Raw genomic sequence first — 20,417 nt, 5'->3', positions numbered from 1 at the left:
TCCAGTTGCATTACCACTATGCCACCTGCACCTGGAAACATCTCTTGTTTCCATCCCCTCTTTTCCTCATAAAGGTGAAACCATTAGATCTGTGAACTCTGCCACAATTACTGTGACGTGAGCTGTAATCCTCCCCAGTGGTGTCATGCAATGTGATTTTATTTCTTAAAAAGAAAATAACCTATGTCCTGAATTGTCCGTTTGTGCTGAAAATATTTAGCCAAGTATTTTGTTTGTGAAGTACAATTAATTTATACCTGTTTTATGCCAAACTATTACCAATGGTTGATAAAAGCCAAAAGAATTGCCGATGCTCTAAATCTGAAACAAAAACACTTTAATGGGAATTGGAACCACATTACTGGGAGCATTAGCTAAAAAGGAATGTCTGCTTTAGTATTAACTTAGTCATTCAACTACCTTTTGCAAAATTATTTGAGGCTGAGAGATGATCTTTATAGAGATTTATAAAATAATGAGGGGCATGAATAAGGTAAATAGCAAAGGTCTCTTCCCTTGGATGGGGGAGTCCAGAATTACACTGCATAGGTTAAGGTAAGAGGGGAAAGATTAAAAGGGATCTAAGGGACAACACTTTCATGCAGAGAGTGGTGCGTGTACGGAATGAGCTGCCGGGGAAGTGGTGGGGGTCGGTACAATTACATTTTAAAAGGCATCTGGATGAGTACATGAAGAGGAAGGGTTTAGAGGGATATGGGCCAAGTGCTAGCAAATGGGACTAGATTAATTTAGGATGTCTGGTCAGCATGGGCGAGTTGGAATGAAGGGTCTGTTTCCATGCTGTACATCTGACTCTGTAAAAGGCTGTTTTACTTCAGGATCTCAGTTTTGAAATAATTTAAAAATAACTTGCTCTGCAACAAAAAATGAAAGTGATAGGTACTTGCACATACATAAGTATAATGTCAAATTCTAATAAGACAGGCGGAGATCATTGACTCTGCTACCTAACTAATTATTTTTCCCCATATCCCCGCAAACCTCTCCCTTTTTCAAGAAATTTACACTGAACCTTTTTGGAAATTATTTTGAAATCTGATTCCATCACAATTTGAGGCAATTCATTCCAGATCATAGAACTCCATGATTAAGTATCAATTTAAATCGATTATATCTATGCCTTTTCAAGGTTGCATGCAGCATCAGCCACACTACCCTCATCCACCCCCTCTGCTTCATGAACTAACTCCTCCATGTTTGTTTAAAAAATGATTTGCCAAATACATATTTATTAAGCTGGAAGTTTTTGTTGCAAACGTTTCATCCCCTGTCTAGGTGACACCCTCAGTGCTTGGGAGCCTCCTGTGAAGCGCTTCTGTGCTGTTTCCTCCGGCATTTATAGTTGACAACCGGAAGCGGCAGGGACAGGCCACTATAAATGCCGGAGGAAACACCCCAGATGCGCTTCACAGGAGGCTCCCAAGCACTGAGGATGTCACCTAGACGGGACGAAACGTTTACAACAAAAACTTCCAGCTCAGCGAACAGAATCACAGCAACGAGCACCCAAGCTACAAATCTTCTCACAAACTTTGAACATATTTATTAACCTGAAGTTTTTGAAAGTGCCTGTTCATACTCCGTGGCTGCTCTCCCATACCCAAGGAGGATTTAAAGATTGCCTTTGCTATTTTCATACTTGCTTGCTTCAACAATGTAGGATCTATCCCATCTGGTCAGACAGCATCTGAAGAACAGGAGAATCGACGTTTTGGGCATAAGCCTTTTATCAGAATGAAGTTCGTGGGGCAGGTTGTGCTGAGATAAATGGGAAGGTGGTGGGGCTGGGGGGAAGGTAGCTGGGAATGTGGTAGGTCAGAAAGGAGTGTGCGGATAGATGGGAAAGACGATGGACAGGTTGAGGGTGGTGCTGAGTTGGAGGTTTAGGACTGGGATAAGGTTGGGGGAGGGGGAAGGAGGGAATTGGTGAAATTCTCATTAATCCCATGTGGTTAAAGGGTCCCAAGGCAGAAGAGAAGGCATTCTTCCTCCAAATGTCAGGTGGTGAGAGTTTGGTAATGGAGGAGGCCCAGGACCTGCAGGACCTTGGTGGAGGAGGGGGAAGTTGAGGTGTTCCACCACTGAGCGGTGGGATTGGTTGGTGCAGGTGTTCCAGAGATGTTCTCTGAAAAGATCTGCAAGTTGGTGTCCTGTCTCCCTGGTGTGGTGGTCTCTACATCGGGTGCTACAGATGCAGTAGATGACATTAGTGGAGGTACAGGTAAATCTATCGGATGTAGAAGAATCCTTTGGGCCTTGTACGGAGGTGAGGGGGGTGTGGGCACAGGTTTTGTACTTCGTGCGTTGGCAGGGGAAGATGCTGGGAGTGGGGTGAGGGCTGCAGGGGGGTGTGGATCTGACAAAAGGGAGTCATGGAGGGAATTCTCTCCAGACTCCCAAAACATCGATTCTCCTGCTCCTCAGATGTTGTCTGACCGGCTTTGCTTTTCCAGCACCACACTCTTTGACTCTGATCTCCAGCATCTGCAGTCCTCACTTTCTCCTAGTTCATTTCTATCCCATCTGTACTAGATGACTTTCTACTTGAGGTATGGCCAGTCTTTCCTATTTTTACCTTACCACATTTCTCTTCTGCCTCCTTCACTTTTTCATTTGACAGTATCCCGTTTCTAGAGAAGACAGGGGCTGTCTTTCTATCTGTAACTTGATCAGTTTGTTCCATTTTTCACATGTATGACTGTCTCCTTTTCTGGTTTCCACTTAAACTTCCTTTTGACTTCACTTTTCAGTATTTCTAAAAGTTTTTTTTTTCTTACCTGTCTATTCTCATACAATCTTTGCCTCTGTTTCGGTTTTGTCTATATTTTTGGATTCAGCCTGGTCATCTACTTCATTATGATAATTATCTATTTAAGTCTTTTTTTTCTATTTTCCTTGAACTTCTGTATGTTTGTTTTTGCGACTTCAGCTTTGGCTGCTGTTCCTTTCCCTTCATGGGGAGTGTCAAGCTTGGAATCAGTATTTCATTGCAGGATTTCTGTTACTTGTTTACTGGCATGTGCTGGTTTTGCCTTGTTCTTTTCCATGACTACCTTATTATTTTACCTAATGATGTCAGTTGAAACTTGAATCACTTTTCAAATGATAAGGTTTTAGAAAAAACAAGTGTCTGAGTTGCTGAAAGTTGGAAGTCCTCTAAATGTTCAACTTTGGTAATATAATCATTGATGTTTATTTTAAAACTCCCAACTTACCACTTAAAAGATGTTAATTTGTACCAGTGTTCTGATTTGAAGTGCTTTTTGATGCATTGTAAAGTGTTTTTTTCCCACATGTCCAAGGTTAAAAGATAAACTGAAGTTGTGATATCCAAGACTGGTTTGAACCTGACTTGTCGTCCACACACACATCAGTGCAAAAGCAGCAAACAAGATTTGGCTTGCTCTTTGTCATCTTTAGCTCAAGGGAGTGATATAATGCTTTGGTTTCTATTCAGATTGAGATCAAAACTCCTTTCATAGTAAGAATTAGAACTGGAATCTTCTGATCAGTATTGGAATTTGCTCAGTGGTGGTCTAGGTGGAGAAGCATAGATATGCTAATTACTTGCATTATAGGAAACACGAGTCCATTTGGATAATTTTTCCCATGCCTGATGGAGTTATGGTGTCTAATCCCACCATATTTTGGTACTGTTCACTTTGTAGCCATATATCTTGACAAAATACTCTTGTTAGATTACTTCTATAGTTTTCAAACACTGATTTGGGAACTTCAGAGGTATTCTCGATTGTTATTTTTGTTCCCATCTCAGTCTTTCAAACCAAAAAATAATAGTTTTTTATCAGAAGGTCACTTATGATTCATGTGCCCATTGATAATCTTTTTGTGGTTTTAAGCTAAGTACTTCATGACCTTTCCAAGTGGTCAAGTGTCTTAAGGTATGGCTTTCCAGTTTTCCTACATGACATCCCTTTTGCTTTGGTTAAGATTTAACATCGTAATATAGAATTATTTGCATTGCAGAATATTAATGCAATTCTGCATAAAATTTAAACCACCACTACTTGCATGTCAATGTCACTGACATGACCATCATTTGTTACACATCCCAAATTGTCCTTGGACTGAGTGGCTTGCTAGACCATTCAAAAGGCATTTAGGAGACAGCCATGTTGCTGTGGATCAGGAGTCAAATGTAGGTCGCCTGTGATGAGTGACAGGTTTTCCTCCTTAAAGAATATTGAATCAGACGTGCTTTCCAATAACCGATGATAATTGGCATGGCCACTATCACTGAAAACTGCTTTCCAAATTGAATTCAAATTCCAAAAGTTGCTATGATGGGACTTCAGCCCATGTTCCCAAAATGTTAACCACGATCTGTATTTCGAGTCGAATTACATTACTATGATGCCACCATCTCTCTTAATAAGTCAAATGTACTTGATGTGCTTATCATGGAACCCCACGGAGAAAGCCATTAATGGAAGAAATCACAAATCTAACAATCTCTGCTCTTTTTTTTAAAGGCATCCTTGGTGACCAGTTCAGTGTATTGAGGGCTTCGCAGTCTGTTCGTTTCCAAGATGCAGGACCTTTGCCTGGGGACCGGATTCCAGATGTTGTGTCTTTGTCAATGGGCTTTTCGGTTGATGAGGTAACTGGCAATTAATTCTTTCATGAACACTGCAGCCTGAATCTTCGTGCTGTGATTCTGTACCAGAAAATTCAATTATCTCTGGGATGTGTGCCTAATATTTGCTTGTCTTTTGAATGTGACCCTCCTGTGACAAGAGCTTGAAGTGTACAGGCTGTGAAATATGCTTTGTATTTTCCCCTATTTAAATCAATTGGCCCAAGCCTTGGGTTAGCAATATAGGTAAAAATTTCAATGCACTCCATTATTTCTGAGTAAGTCGGACAGTAGTTTCCAGCAATTGCACGGACATAGCTAAATGCAGAATTCAGGAACTTTTCTTATTCTTCATGTGTTATTCCAATAGTATCTTCCCTTGAAGCTTTTCCATTCAAGAACATAGAAGGATAGGACCTAGCTGTACTGGGATGATCGATACTCAATGAACATGCCAGAGAAAGTTTGACCTTGTCTTTAAAGATGTTTAACTTTTTTAAATGCATGATTAGCTCTCGATATTGTCAAGTGTTAAATAGTTTTGGTTCTTCTGGTATTTAATTATTGATTTAAGACTGAAATGTTTCTCTTTTTTTTGTCTTTTATTATGAAACTTGTCCTTATTTTATTTTTTTACATTACTCTGCATTCAATTACACAGTCTAGGGCTGAGAAGTGGCAGATGGAATTTAATTTAGATAAGTGCGAGGTGCTGCATTTTGGGAAAGTAAATCTTAGCAGGACTTATACACTTAATGGTAAGGTCCTAGAGCGTGTTGCTGAACAAAGAGACTTTGGAATGCAGGTTCATAGCTCCTTGAAAGTGGAGTGGCAGGTAGATAGGATAATGAAGAAGGAATTTGGTATGCTTGCCTTTATTGGTCAGAGTATTGAGTATATGAGTTGGGAGGTCTTGTTGCAACCGCACAGGACATTGGTTAGGTGACACTGGGAATACTGTTCAATTCTGGTTTCCCCTGCTATAGAAAGTATGTTGTGACCCTTGAAAGGGTTCAGAAAAGATTTACAGGAAGTTGCCAGGGTGAGAGGCTGAATAGGCTGGAGTTTTTTGCCAGAGTGTTGGAGACCAAGATGACATTATAGAGGTTTATTGAATTATTAGGGGCATGGATAGGGTAAATAGACAAAGTCTTTTCCCTGGGGTGAGGGAGTCCAGAACTAGAGGATGTAGGTTTAAGATGATAGGGCGATGATATAAAAGGGGCCTAAGGGGCAACTTTTTCATCCAGAGAGTGGTGCATGTATGGAATGAGCTGCCAGAGGAAGTGGTGGAGGCTGGTACAAATACAACATTTAAAAGGCATTTAAATAGGATGCGTTTAAAGAGATGACCAAATGCTGGCAAATGGGACTAGACTAATTTAGGATATTGATCAGCCTGGATAAGTTGGACTGAAGGGTCTGTTTCCATGCTGTACAGCTCTGACTGACTGTAAGTGCTCTCATAAGAATAGAGCTGAAGTTAAGATGTACTTGTAATTATTGGTCTTTTACACTTTGTTAATTTACACAGTAAATTTCCAGACTTGGAGGGGACATCTATTGAAGTTATTAAGTCAAGCCAGGAAAGTTAGAGTATTGCAGCATGGAAGGAGGCCTTTTGGACCATTATATTCACGCTGGTCATCAAAAAAAAATGATCTACCGTAGTCCCATTTTCGAGTATATGCTGGGTTTCCTTGTATCCTGTGGCTCTTCAAATGATCATCTGAACGCTCATTAAATGCTATGATGGCTAGAGTCTTTACCACTCCATTGTGTTCCATTTACCCAGCTTCAAATTCCATAAATCCATGTGAGCCTCTTGCACTTACCTTTTAAATCTATGCCCCTTGATTTTGGTCCCAGTTTTAAGGAGAGAGATTTCTTCCAATTTATTTGGGCTATGCACTTCATAACTTTGTACACATCAGTAGGTTCTGCCCGTCTGCTTTCTCTGCTCTAAGGGAAACAACCCTAGCCTGTCTAGTCTGTCTTTATAGCTGAGACACTCCACCTCAGACAATTTGCAATTGAATCTTCCCTGCATCCCTGAGTGAAATCTCATCCTGCCTATACTGGGACAATCAGAACTGCCTGCAGTACTTCAGCTGTGACCAAACTATCATCTGAGCTCCATCATAACCTCCCTGGTCTTAGATTACTTAGTGTGGAAACAGGCCCTTTGGCCCAACAAGTCCACACCGACTCTGCAAAGAGCAACCATCCCAGAACAATTCCCCTACATTTACCCCTTCACCTAACACTACGGGCAATTTAGCATGGCCAATTCACCTAACCTGCACATCTTTGGACTGTGGGAGGAAACCGGAGCGCCCAGAGGAAACACACGCAGACACTGGGAGAATGTGCAAACTCCACACAGTTGCCGAGGCAGGGATTGAACCCAGGTCTTTGGCGCTCTGAGGCAGCCGTGCTAACCACTGTGCCACCGTTCAATCCTTCAACTGATAACCGTAAGTATCCCATATGCCTTAACCACTTTATCTCCCTGTCCTGTTGCATTCAAAGATCTGCAGATATGCACGCCAAGGTTCCTCTGATCCCCTATATTTCCTCATGTTACGATGTAGAGGTTGAATCCCTCTGTTAATTAAAACCAAACATCTAGAAAAGCTCGCCTTACCTTGTAATTTTTTAGAGTCATAAAGATATACAGTACGGAAACAGACCATTCGGTCCAACTCGTCCATGTCAACCAGATATCCCAACCCAATCTAGTCCCACCTGCCAGGTCCCAGCCCATATCCCTCCAAATCCTTCCTATTCATATACCCATCCAAATGCCTTTTAAATGTTGCAATTGTGCTAGCCATCACCGCTTCCTCTGGCAGCTCATTCTATACACGTGCCACCCTCTGCATGAAAAAATTGCCCCATAAGTCTCATATCTATCTTCTCCTCCCCCTAAACCTATGCCCTCTAGTTCTGGACTCCCCCACTCCAAGGAAAAGATTTTGTCTATTTACCTTATCCATGCCCCTCATCATTTTATAAACCTCTATAAGGTCACCCCTCAGCCTCTGACGCTTCAGGGAAAACAGCCCTAGCTTATTCAATCTCTACCTGTAGCTCAAATCCTCCAACCCTGGCAACATCCTTGTCCATCTTTTCTGAACTCTTTCAAGTTGCACAACTTTTCTCCGAAAGGAAGATTTGCACACAATATTCCAACAGTGGTCTAACCCATGTTGCAGCTTTACAGAACATGACCTCCCAACTCCTGTACTCAATACTTTGACCAAGAAAGGAAAGCATACCAAACACTGCCTTCACTATCCTATCTATCTGCAACTCTACTTTCAAGGAGCTATGAACCTGCACTCCAAGGTCTTTATTCAGCAACAATTCCCTACGACCTTACCATTAAGTGTATAAGTCCTGCTAAAATTTGCTTTCCCAAAAGACAGCACCTCTCATCTATCTAAATTAAACTCATCTGCCACTTCTCAGCCCATCTGATCAAGATCCTGTTGTAATCAGAGGTGACATTCTTCGCTGTGCACTACACCTCCAATTTTGTTGTCATCTGCAAACTATCTAACTGTACCACTTAAGCTCACATCCAAATCATTTATATAAATGATAAAAAATAGAGGACCCAGCACCAATCCTTGTGGCACGTCACTGGTCACAGGCCTCTAATCTGAAAAACAACCCTCTACCACTACCTTCTGTCTTCTACCTTTGAGCCAGTTCTGTATCCAAATGGCTAGTTCTCCCTATATTCTGAGAGATCTAGCCTGGCTCACCAGTCTCCCATGGGGAACCTTGTCAAATGCCTTACTGAAGTCCAAATAGATCACATCTACTGCTCTGCCCTCATCAATCCTCTTTGCTACTACAAGAAACTCGATCAAGTTTGTGAGACATGATTTCCCACACACAAAGCCATGTTGACTATCCCTAATCAGTAGGAGAAAGTGAGGTCTGCAGATGCTGGAGATCAAAGTTGAAACTTTATTGCTGGAACAGCACAGCAGGTCAGGCAGCATCCAGGGAACAGGAGATTCGACGTTTCGGGCACAGGCCCTTCTTCAGGAATGAGCAGAGAGTGTTCAGCAGGAGAAGATAAAAGGTAGGGAGGAGGGACTTGGAGGAGGGGCGTTGGAAATGTGATAGGTGGAAAGAGGTCAAGGTGAGGGTGATAGGTCGGAGTAGGATGGAGGCGGAGAGGTCAAGAAGAAGACTGCAGGTCAGGAAGGCGGTGCCGGGCTGGAGGGATCCGGCTGAGACAAGGTGGGGGGAGGGGGGATGAAGAAACTGGTGAAGTCGAAGTTCATCCCCTGCGGTTGGAGGGTTCCCAGTCGGAAGATAAGACGCTCCTCCTCCGACCGTCGCGTTGTTGTGGTTTGGCGGTGGATGAGTCCAATGACCTGCATATCCTCGGTGGAGTGGGAGGGGGAGTTGAAATGCTGTGCTACAGGGTGGTTGGGTTGGTTCGTCCGGGTTGCCCAGAGGTGCTCTCTGAATCGCTCCGCAAGTAGGCGGCCTGTCTCCCCAATATAGAGGAGGCCACACCGGCTGCAGCGGATGCAGTAGATGATGTGGGTGGAGGTGCAGGTGAATCTGTGGCGGATATGGAAGTTTCCTTTGGGGCCTTGGAGAGAAGTGAGGGGGGAGGTGTGGGCCCAAGTGTTGCACCTCCTGCGGTTGCAAGGGAAGGTGCCGGGAGTGGAGGTTGGGTCGGTGGGGGGTGTGGATCTGACAAGGGAGTCGCGGAGGGAGTGGTCTCTACGGAAAGCTGATAGGGGAGGGGAGGGAAATATATCCTTGGTGCTGGGGTCTGTTTGGAGGTGGCGGAAGTGACGGCGGATGATGCGCTGTACATGGAGATTGGTGGGGTGGTAGGTGAGGACCAGTGGGGTTCTGTCCTGGTGGCGGTTGGAGGGGCGGGGCTCAAGGGCGGAGGAGCGGGAAGTGGAGGAGATGCGGTGGAGGGCACCGTCGACCACGTCGGGGGGGAAATTGCGGTCCTTGAAGAAGGAGGCCATCTGTGTTGTACGTATTTTGAACTGGTCCTCCTGGGAGCAGATGCGGCGGAGACGTAGGAATTGGGAGAATGGGATGGCGTTTTTACAGGGGACAGGATGGGAGGAGGTGTAGTCCAGGTAGCTGTGGGAGTCGGTTGGTTTGTAGCAGATGTCCGTGTTGATTCGGTCGCCTGAGATAGAAACAGAAAGGTCTAGGAAGGGGAGGGAGGAGTCCGAGACTGTCCAGGTGAATTTGAGGTCGGGGTGGAAGGTGTTAGTGTAGTGGATGAACTGTTCAACCTCCTCGTGGGAGCACGGGGTAGCGCCGATACAGTCATCAATGTAGCGAAGGAAAAGATGGGGGTTTGGGGCCAGTGTAGTTGCGGAAGATGGATTGTTCCACATACCCTACGAAGAGGCAGGCATAGCTGGGGCCCATGCGGGTGCCCATGGCTACTCCTTTTGTTTGGAGAAAGTGGGAGGATTGGAAAGAAAAGTTGTTCAGGGTGAGGACCAGTTCGGTCAGTCGAAGGAGGGTGTCGGTGGAAGGGTACTGGGTGGTACGGCGGGAAAGGAAGAAGCGGAGTGCTTTGAGTCCTTCGTGATGGGGGATGGAGGTGTACAGGGACTGGATGTCCATGGTGAAGATGAGGCGTTGGGGACCGGGGAAGCGGAAATCCTGGAGGAGGTGGAGGGCGTGGGTGGTGTCACGAACGTAGGTGGGGAGTTCTTGGACTAATGGGGACAGGACCGTGTCGAGGTATGCCGAGATGAGTTCGGTTGGGCAGGAGCAGGCTGAGACGATGGGTCGTCCGGGGCAGTCAGGTTTGTGGATTTTGGGCAGGAGGTAGAAACGGGCGGTGCGGGGTTGTGGGACTATGAGGTTGGAGGCGGTGGATGGGAGGTCCCCTGAGGTGATGAGGTTATGGATGGTCTGGGAGATGATGGTTTGGTGGTGGGGGGTGGGGTCATGGTCAAGGGGACGGTAGGAGGAGGTATCTGCGAGCTGGCGTTTGGCCTCAGCGGTATAAAGGTCAGTGCGCCAAACTACTACTGCGCCTCCCTTGTCAGCTGGTTTGATGGTGAGGTTGGGGTTGGAGCGGAGGGAGTGGAGGGCTGCGCGTTCCGTGGGTGGGAGGGGTGTGGGAGTTCAGGCAGCGGTTAATATGCTATGAAGAGGTCGAGGGCAGGTAGGAGGCCAGCACGGGGTGTCCAGGTGGTCGAGGGCAGGTAGGAGACCAGCACGGGGTGTCCAGGTGTCCCTAATCAGTACTTGCCTTTCCAAATACATGGAATCCTGAGGGATAGGATGTACCTCCAACTACTTGCCCACCATTGACATCAGGCTCACTGGTCAATAGTTCACTGGCTTGTCCTTACCACCTTTCTTAAATAGTGGCACCACGTTAGCCAACCTCCAGTCTTCTGACACCTCACCTGTGACTATCTATGATAAAAATACCTCAGCAAGGGGCCCAGCAATCACTTCCCTAGCTTCCCACAGAGTTCTCGGGTACACCTGATCAGGTCCTGGGGATTTATCCACTTAGGTGTTTCAAGGCATCTAGCACTTCCCCCCTCTGCCATATGGGCATTTTACAAGATATCACCATCTATTTCCCTGCATTCTATATCTTCCGTGTTGTTCTTCTCCACAGTAAACACTGATGCAAAGTACTCGTTTAATATCTTCCATCTCCTGCAGCTCCACACAAAGGCCGCCTTGCTGATATTTGAGTGGTGGAAATGTGTTGCTGGAAAAGCGCAACAGGTCAGGCAGCATCTAGGGAACAGGAGAATCGACGTTTCGGGCATTAGCCCTTCTTCAGGAATGAGGAAAGTTGGTCCAGCAGGCTAAGATAAAAGATAGGGAGGAGGGACTTGGGGGAGGGGCGTAGATGACCTGGGGGGTGCAGTGAGAGAGGGACTCACTGAAACCTTTGTAGAGGGAGAAAGAGAGCTTCTTCAAGGAAGGCATCCTTGTAAGAGTGGCCCTATTCTCTCCCCAGTTACCCTTTTGTCCTTAATGTATTTGTAAAAACCCTTTGGATTCTCCTTAACCCTATTTGCCACGCATTCATCTGCTGTATCCTCCTATTCCTGCCCTCACTAGCTTGTAGCAGCAGGAGTAATCCAAATATTACTACTCTTGAGGACATCCTTTTTAAATTCCTGCCTAACTGTCTGTAATCTTCCTTCAGAATCTTAACCTTTTCCCTTCCTATGTTGTTGGTTCCAATGCAGACAATGACCTCCTGCTGGTGCCTCTTCCCCTTGAGAATATGCTGCACCCTCTGAGACATCCTTGATCCTGGCACCAGGGAAGCAATACACCATTCTGATTTGTCACTGCAGGCCACAGAAGCGCCTGACTGTGCCTCTGACTAGAGTGTCCCCTAAGACAATTGACCGCTTGGAACTCGACATACTCCTCACTGCATTAGAGCCAGTCTCAATACCAAAACTTGGCTATTTGTGCTACATTCTCCCGATAATCCATCACCCCCTCCATTTTCCAAAAAGCATACTTGTTTGAAATGGGGATAGCCACAGAAGACTCATGTGCTACCTGCCTAGAGTTAATCCATCTATGTGACTGTATCTGTCACTTGTCCCCCTTCCTATAACTGCCATCCATCACACCCCTTTGCTCTTGTAAATTACTCATTGCCTCTAACTGTTGCTCCAACTGTTCCATACAATCTGATAGGATTTGCAATCAAGAGTATTTATTGCAGAGAGAATCCTCAGCAACCCATAAACTCTCCCTAAACTCCCATATCTGACAAGAGGAGCATATCACTCTTGGGGCCATGTTTTTGCTTCTTCCAATCTGCAGACCCCAAGAAAAGCACCATCTTATTTTTCTGCAAAACACTGCTCCAGGCTAACTTAATACTTATGGCTTATGTTTTTAAGTTTAATCAAGAGGCATATCTCAATAAAACATTTAATCAAGAAATAACCCACTCTATTCACTACTGCAGACTTATAGGCAAGGCCACACTTAAAACTGCTCACTTATGTCTCTCTTTCTCTCCAAAGTTCCAAAACAATGCCACAGCATATAAAACGGTAATTGCTGCTCCTGGAATTCAAGGAAATCTCCTCCAACACCTTTAATACTTCAAAGTAGTGGCCTGTTACAGTCATAAATCTTTCCTGTCCTCCATCTTGGATTACCCAGGATCCTAATGTTAAAATGTGAGTGGCAGACATCAACTTGCACTGTGTAAAGGAAAAATAACAATTATTTTAATTCTGATAGTGAACACTAAATAATAACTTCACAAATCCAAGGCCCCCTTAACTGCGTAGTATCTGACCAGAACGCACTCAAAAGAAAATTGCTCCAATAATGCACTTGTTAAATATTATGTTAACTTAATCTCAAGACCCCACAGTCTGTCTTCCCTGCTGTCTTAAGTCTTCCAACTGCTGATCTCCCTGGGTTATCATCTGTCCTTTTTTTTTTAAACAGTGACCATGTTTTACGTGCAAAGGTATTTTTGGTGTTTCTCAATTTCTTTGAGAGCAAGATGTTAGATGGGTAGGTACTCTCTAGCTATACAGCAGTTGCTCGTCTGATCAATAGCACTTGCTCTGATCAATTTTCACGATGCCCGCATTTCTTGTATCAGTCATGACACATTAAATTCTTATTTGATTGGCTTCCAGGTGTCAGCAGTAAAATTGAAATTCCATTGGGTTTTCGTATCCTGGGCATAACTTAAACTAATTAGTTTAGTTCAAATTGTTGTCAAAACCACAACCAAAATTCAAGTATCCAATTAACAAATATCCAATTGTTACATTTATCTATTTTGGACCAGTTGATCTCCCAGCATTTCCATTTGGGCACCTGAGCCTGTACTTGAAGTTTACTTCAAAATTCAGAAAATGCTTGAAAATCGAAAGTAAACGCACCATGCTTTTGACTTAGTAACACTAGGGTCCTACTATTTACAGTGTACTCTGTTGCCATATTAGTTCTCCAGCAGTGCATCACCTTGGGCTTTTCAGAATTAAGTTCATTTGCAACTATTTCACAACTAGATACTGGCTTAGTGACAAAAGCAAACTTTGACCATTGTATTCTGTAGCCAGTGATGCCCATGACCTGCATTTTAAAAAAAAGTCAAAAAGAGGACAATGTAATCTAATGTGTGGATGAGATCCTAAACTCAATCTTCTGAGGGAAATCTTCTTTAAATGGAGACTACTATTCTGTACCTCCTAGTTTTAGTTGCCTCCTAAGAGAATCATTCTCCAGGATCTACCCTGTTAAGCCCCTTTAAATTTATATTTAAATAAGTTCACTTCACCATTCCTATGAACACCATTAATTGCATGTCCAACTTGGTCAAACTTTATCACAAGATAACCCTTTCATTCCAGGAATGAATCCTGTGAAAGTTAGCTCCCCAAGCAATTCTGTTTCTCAAGGAGACCAAAAAATGAGTGATATTGCACTAGGTGTGGTCTCACTCATGCACTGCATAACTTCCTACTTTCATATACTTCCCCTTGCATTAATTGCTATAGTTCATTTGCCTTCTGAATTGGCCTGTTCCTGTATACTAATCCCTTTGTGATTTCTGTATGATGCTGCCCAATCATTCTGTACTGCAGCAGTTCTTGTTTCCATCAAAATGATTTTCTGTTTTTCTAGTCTTCCTCCCATAACCTTTCAATATATTCCATTTGCCAAATCTTTGACCCTCTTTTTGCAAACCTTATGTTACCACCTATCTGTGTATTGTTAGCAAATATGGCTACATGCGCTCAGTCTATTAATCCAGTTCACTAATACTGATTTAATAGTTGACCCCAGCACTGATCTCTTTGGCATTCCATGAGTTACAGTCTGCCTACCTGAAAATTACCTATTTATCCTGATTATTTCCGGTCTGTTTACCAAGACTGTCCATTCTAAAGCAAAAACCAGAGCACCATCACTTGTGAAGTTGCAATTATGCTGCATTTTAGTGAATGCCTTTTTAAGCAATGGTAGATAAAGTTTAAAATTTCAATGCTTGTCACATCCGTGAAGAACTCTAAATTTGTCAAATGAGACTTCATTTTCACAAAAGCATATTGACTCTAAATTGGCTCGAAGGTAGAAGTCAGAGGATGGTGGTGGTGGTGGAAGATTGCATTTCAGACTGGGTGCTTGTGATTAGTGGTGGGTCCGCTGCTTTTTGTTTTTTTGCATAAATGGCTTGGATGTGAGCATAGAAGTTTATAGTTAGTACATTTGCAGATAACACTAAAATTGAAGGTGTAATGGACAGCGAAGAAGGTTACCTCAGAATAACTGGATCCTGATCAGATGCACCAATGGGCTGAGGAGTGGCAGATTTAAATGAGGTGCTGCATTTTGGAGCGGCAAATCGAGGCAAAATTTGTACACTTAAAGGTAAAGTCCTGAGGAGTCTTTCTGAACAAAGACCTTGAGTGCAGGTTCATAGTTTCTTGCAAGTGGAGTCACAAGTAGATAGGATCGTGAAGGCATTTGGTAAGTGAGCCTTTATTGGTCAGTGCATTGAGTATTGGAGTTGGGAGGTCATGTTGCAGCTCTACAGGGCATTGGCTAGGCCACTCTTGGAATATTGTGTACAATTCTGGTCTTCCTATCGGAAGGACATTGTGAAACTTGAAAGGGTTCAGAAAAGATTGACCAGGATGTTGCTGGCGTTGAGGGCTCGAGCTTGAGTAGGCTGGGGCTGTTTTCCCTGGACCATTGGAGGCTGAGGGGTGACCTCAATTTATAAAATCATGGGGGGCATGGTTAGGGTAAATAAATGGTGGTTTCTCTGGGGTGGGGGAGACCAGAACTAGAGGGCATAGGTTCAGGTTGAGAGAGGAAAGATATAAAAGGGACCTAAGGGGTAACTTTTTCACATGGAGGGTGGTGCATATATAGAATGAGCTGCCAGAGGAATTGGTGGAGGCTGGTACAATTATACCCATCCGGGATACCCTTGTGTATGAACAAGAAGGTCTTAGAAATATGGGCCAAATGCTGGCAAATGGGACTAGATTAATTTAGGATATCTAGTTGGCATGGACAAGTTGGACTGAAGAGTCGAATTCAGTTTTGTGCGTCTCTGACACTGCTTGATTGTATTAAGGTTTTCTAACTGCATTTCTATTACTTCTACCAATGAATTGCACAATTTTCCCAATGGCACATGTTTGACTGACTGGCCGATTATATAAAGTTTCCTTCTTTCTAGTTGCATAATTTATTGAATGAATGTGTCAGATTTGCAATTGGCCAATCTCCTGGAAGTTTCCTGACTCGAGGGAATTTTAGAAGATTACACTCCATATCTGCTGTCTCTGCTGCTGCTACTTTTAAGTCCGGAGAATGCAGACCATTAGACCTGACAGACTTGTTAGCTGGTAGTCCCATTAGTTTTCAAGTACCTTTTTTCTCTGTTAATAGTGATTTTTGTTTTAAGGGTTTCGCCCTTCCCTTTGCCCATCTTGATTTTTTTTTTCCCTGTTTTTATTGGGAAATACCTATATTCCCTTGGTACTATTAAGACTGATATAAAACACTTATTCAAAGGCTGTTTTCCATTGCCTTTATTTTCCATTATCAGTTCCACCATCTAATACTGTAAGGGGCCAACACTTGCTTTCACCACTCCTTCCCTTTTATACTTCGACAAGTTGTTAATGTTTGTTTTATCATCTTGCTAGTTTTTTTTCTAATCTGTCCATCCTTTTAAATCATCCTTTGGGAAGAGTTCAGAAACTAATCCTTTGACTTACCATTGATCCTTGCAATATTGTGCTCTTTTCTTTCAATTTCTTCATCTTTTTCAGTTTGATGCCATTAATATGTTGACTTGGGCATAGATTATGTAGCTTTTTCTTAGCATTTTTCTTTTTCAGTATGTACATTTTGAGAGCTACAAAAGATTTCATTAAATGATTCCTACTTCTATATCTGGATTACCTTTCAAAGTAACTTCCAGTCTACTTTAGCCAGTGTAGTTTCCATACCTTTTTGTAAAATGCCTTTATTGAAGTTTAAGGCATTACTTTAAATTGCTTCCTTTTATACAGATAGGTTGATTGGACTTGCGCACTTGACCATTTTGTGTTGAACATACATGCAGTCATTCCACACTCATACCATGAATCTGAATGGTGAACTGCTGTGGGTAAGGTGGTGTTTCCATTTTAGTTGTCTTAACCACAACCATTGACCGGACATGCAAGGTTACCATGCTTATTCCTGTCCTGCTTGTCTGTTTATTGCATTATTATTTTTGATGGTTAATGTTCTTCATGGCCTTTGTAATATAGCTAGTTTGGAACGTAGAGTTAATCAAGACTCAAGCTGACTTTGACATTGTTGTGCCTTTTTGGTTTGTAAAAAGCAGGAACAAGTTGTACCAGATTTACCTGAAAATTACACAATTTGCTTTTCAAGGATCTTTTATGGCCTGGACTTGCTCGTGGCAGCTTGTTTCATCGGCCAGGTGCCAACTTTCTCGTGACTGTGAGGGGAATAGAAGAACTGGCTTTGCCCAAGAGTGAAATTTCATACATTGTTGAAAATGTGAGTAGTTTCCATCTTTGTATGTAATCTGACATCAAAGGACAATTCTTGCTGCAAAATTGACTGCACCTTGACAGATAAAATTTTATAACTTGGTAGAAACCTATTAACTTTATTTTAATTCATGATCTTTTTATGGAAGTAATAGAAATTATGACTAAGAGAAAACAAAGGCTTTCGGTGTCAAAACCCAATTTTCTCCTTCAGAAACTGCTGAGTTACTAGTGTTTACTAGGTCATCCAAACTTAGTATTAACTGTATTTTAGTTGTCCTGACTACTGAAAATACTGTTTAGAATTCCCTGATGGCTTTGCATGTTGCCCACTCAGATCTAATCAGTGGTGTATCCTGAGTTGGTTGGTAACAGTGCTCGTGGTTGCTCCACATGTCCCCAGTGCATCTAAATTGGAAGAGCTGTCCTTTTTCTCACTCTCTTAATTTATATTCTTAACTTGGGGGGGGGGGGGGTGACCAGCTCATTGTAATGCATATTGGTACCAGTAAAAGTTTTTTTTTAATGAGGGCAAAAAAGTAGAAATAGGGATTTAGGAAGCAAGTTTAAAAGGTAGGTAGTGAATGCTGAATTGCTACTATTGCCATGTGCGAGAAGCACCAGGATATATCTGATGAATGTATAGCTTGAGAGATAATGTGAGGGGGAGGGTTTTATATTCCTTGAACGATGGGAGCAGTTCAGGGGAAATGATGCCATTGCAAGCTGGGCAGCTTGAACCTGGACAGGACTGGAACTGTTATTCTGTTGAAGTATTTGCTAGCGTATATAGGAAGGGTTTAAGGTAAAATGGCAGGAGGTTAGGAACCTACAAAAGGAAATAAGGGGAAAAAAATGAAACAAAGGTAAGAAAAATGATAGAGTTCAAGAGCAATAATTTAAAACTGGGCCACAGTGCAAAGCAATGTAAATGGGGCTAGAATATTAACAAGGAGAAAGTGAGGACTGCAGATGCTGGAGACCAGAGTTGAGAAATGTGGTGCTGGTAACACAGCAGGCCAGGCAGCATCTGAGGAGCAGGGGAATCGACGTTTCGGGCATAAGCCCTTCAGATGAAGGGCTTATGGCCGAAACGTCGATTTCCCCTGCTCCTCAGATGCTGCCTGGCCTGCTGTGTTTTTCCAGCACCACATTTCTCAACTCTAGAATATTAACAAGTCCAACCTTAAGGCCATGTCTCTCAATGCAGCAGGTGCAATAAAGTAGATGAGTTAATTGCACAAATAGACATAATCGGTGTCTGGCATAGTTGGGATTACAGAAAAGTGGCTACCCGATGACCAAGGATCGCAACAGAGTAATCTGTTTTTGGGAAGATCAGGCACAAAGAAAGGAGAGTAGCATTGCTGGTTCAAGAGGAAGTAATGCAACAATGAGGAAAGATGTCTGTTCAAGCAGAACCTATATGGTTAGAGTTTTCAGAAGCACTTTGGGGCAGAAAATGACAGTGGGGATTACATACAGATCCCCAAACTCTGATGTTGGGGAAGGCATTAAACAGGAAATTAGAGATGCAAGAAATAAAGGTTTGACTGTAATTCTGGGTGGCAACAGAATATCCCTGAATTATCACTTGTATATTTAGAACATATCTGTTAACAAGATTGTTCTGTCCTGGACGTGTGTCAAGGCAAAAAGTGTAATTTTCAAATGAAGTAGACTTGGAAATGGATAACTGCATCATGACATGGAGATATAATCAGTATTTCAAAATGTATTTTTCTCTAATTCATTTTACATTCTCCGTCCTAATGCTCAAATTGGCAATTAAACCCAACAGGTCTACCTGAATGTTGTTGCTTATTATGTTGGTCTTTATCCTACCTAGTTTCATCTTATTCTAACGCATTCTTCTGTTTATCCCTCATGATACCTGTCTAGCTTCTCCTTCATACCAGTGTTTATAGTTACAATTATAGTGAAGAGTTTTAACTTAAAACTGAATAAGAGAAATGATTAGACACCAACTTCTTTGAGAGCTGTAATTTCCCAATGCAAGTTTGCATATGCAATTTCCATTATAAATGTGCATATTTTATATACAGCAAGAATTGATACTGTATAAGATTAAAGATAATGTTTTGAAGATTGAACGCATGCACACTGGTTCTATGTTTTAATCCTCACTTGATTGCTGTGATTCAGTTGTGCAGTGTTTCACCAAAGTTTTGACTCAATGCCACAAATCAATTTGCAATATAAAATTTGATGTCTGCTCACAAAATTCCTAGCACTCTTTTTAATTCATAAATCCTTATGGTTGGAATTTATTACACTAACACAACAGTTTAATGTATAGCAGCTCTTCAGACTGTATAAGAGAAGTCTAATTCCAGTGCTTCAACCATTTCTGCTTCTCACTTGGTTTTTAAACCATGAATGACTTATCAATACGTAATAAGAATAGTTTTTGACTTTTAAAATGGATACATATTTTGTCCACCTGCTGCAATCCAATTACTGACTGTCCTCTTGCCCTGCTATTGAATTGCCTGTCTTCCATTGTGTTGAATGAGATTTTATCTTGACTGTTGAGGACACCCCTCCCTGAATCTTGATTATTCATGCTTTACGTTTGCATTATTTTTATTCAACATTTTTGAAAGCTATCCGGATGTAACTTGAAATTCATGCTCCCCGGCTGCTGCTTGCCATTGTACTTTGCAAATCCTTAGCATAATCTCTGTAGAGTTGACCTGGCTTTAAGAGTTTCACTCAAATTGCTACATCAGATTGTCCAGGCATTAAATTACAAGTCTGTTATCTCTTCCTTTCTACACCTGTACTTGCGCTCATTATTCAGGTCCTCTGGATAATCAAAAAGGAAAAATTGCCGAAGAACCTATCACGATTACTCCCACCCAACCCATTCTATTGCCTTATCAAACTCTATGACCCAATGAATGACTTCACTGGAATTCAGCTGAAACCAATTTAGCGCACACTGGAGATTTGAACCAGGGTACCTTTTTATGTCTGTACCAGCTTAGTCCTGGCAATGTCATGCATTATCTATTGCATTAACAAAATTTTGTGTGGAATATATTCATAATTAAGAAGTGACTGAGATACATTTCAACAGTTTTAGCTTTTAGTCCCATTTGTGTTTCTCAAGTCATTTGTTTGAAGTTTTTAGTTTTAACTTAATTTATGCTACAGAAAAGTCATAATACAATGCACATCTATGTGAGCAGCGCTAAATCTAAGCATCT

The 20,417-nt window shown here is 42.5% G+C and overlaps 1 protein-coding gene across 1 annotated transcript in view; it reads left to right on the top strand.

Annotated features, from left to right (window-relative positions):
- The window catches only part of atp6ap2 (ATPase H+ transporting accessory protein 2), a 60,588-nt gene that overhangs the window by 4,818 nt on the left and 35,353 nt on the right, over window positions 1-20,417 (top strand). Inside the window, exons 2-3 of the mRNA XM_087992838.1 lie at window positions 4,515-4,642; window positions 17,063-17,191. Of these exons, the coding sequence (XP_087848964.1) occupies window positions 4,515-4,642; window positions 17,063-17,191 (257 nt within the window). The remainder of the gene's footprint in view (window positions 1-4,514; window positions 4,643-17,062; window positions 17,192-20,417) is intronic.

This window comes from Chiloscyllium plagiosum, unplaced genomic scaffold (genome assembly GCF_037043375.1).
Source record: "Chiloscyllium plagiosum isolate Xiang-an unplaced genomic scaffold, Cpla_swu_hap1 HiC_scaffold_12, whole genome shotgun sequence".
NCBI lineage: Eukaryota > Metazoa > Chordata > Chondrichthyes > Orectolobiformes > Hemiscylliidae > Chiloscyllium > Chiloscyllium plagiosum.
Note: the sequence above shows the minus strand (reverse complement) of the source record. Positions and strands in the feature narration are given on the sequence as shown.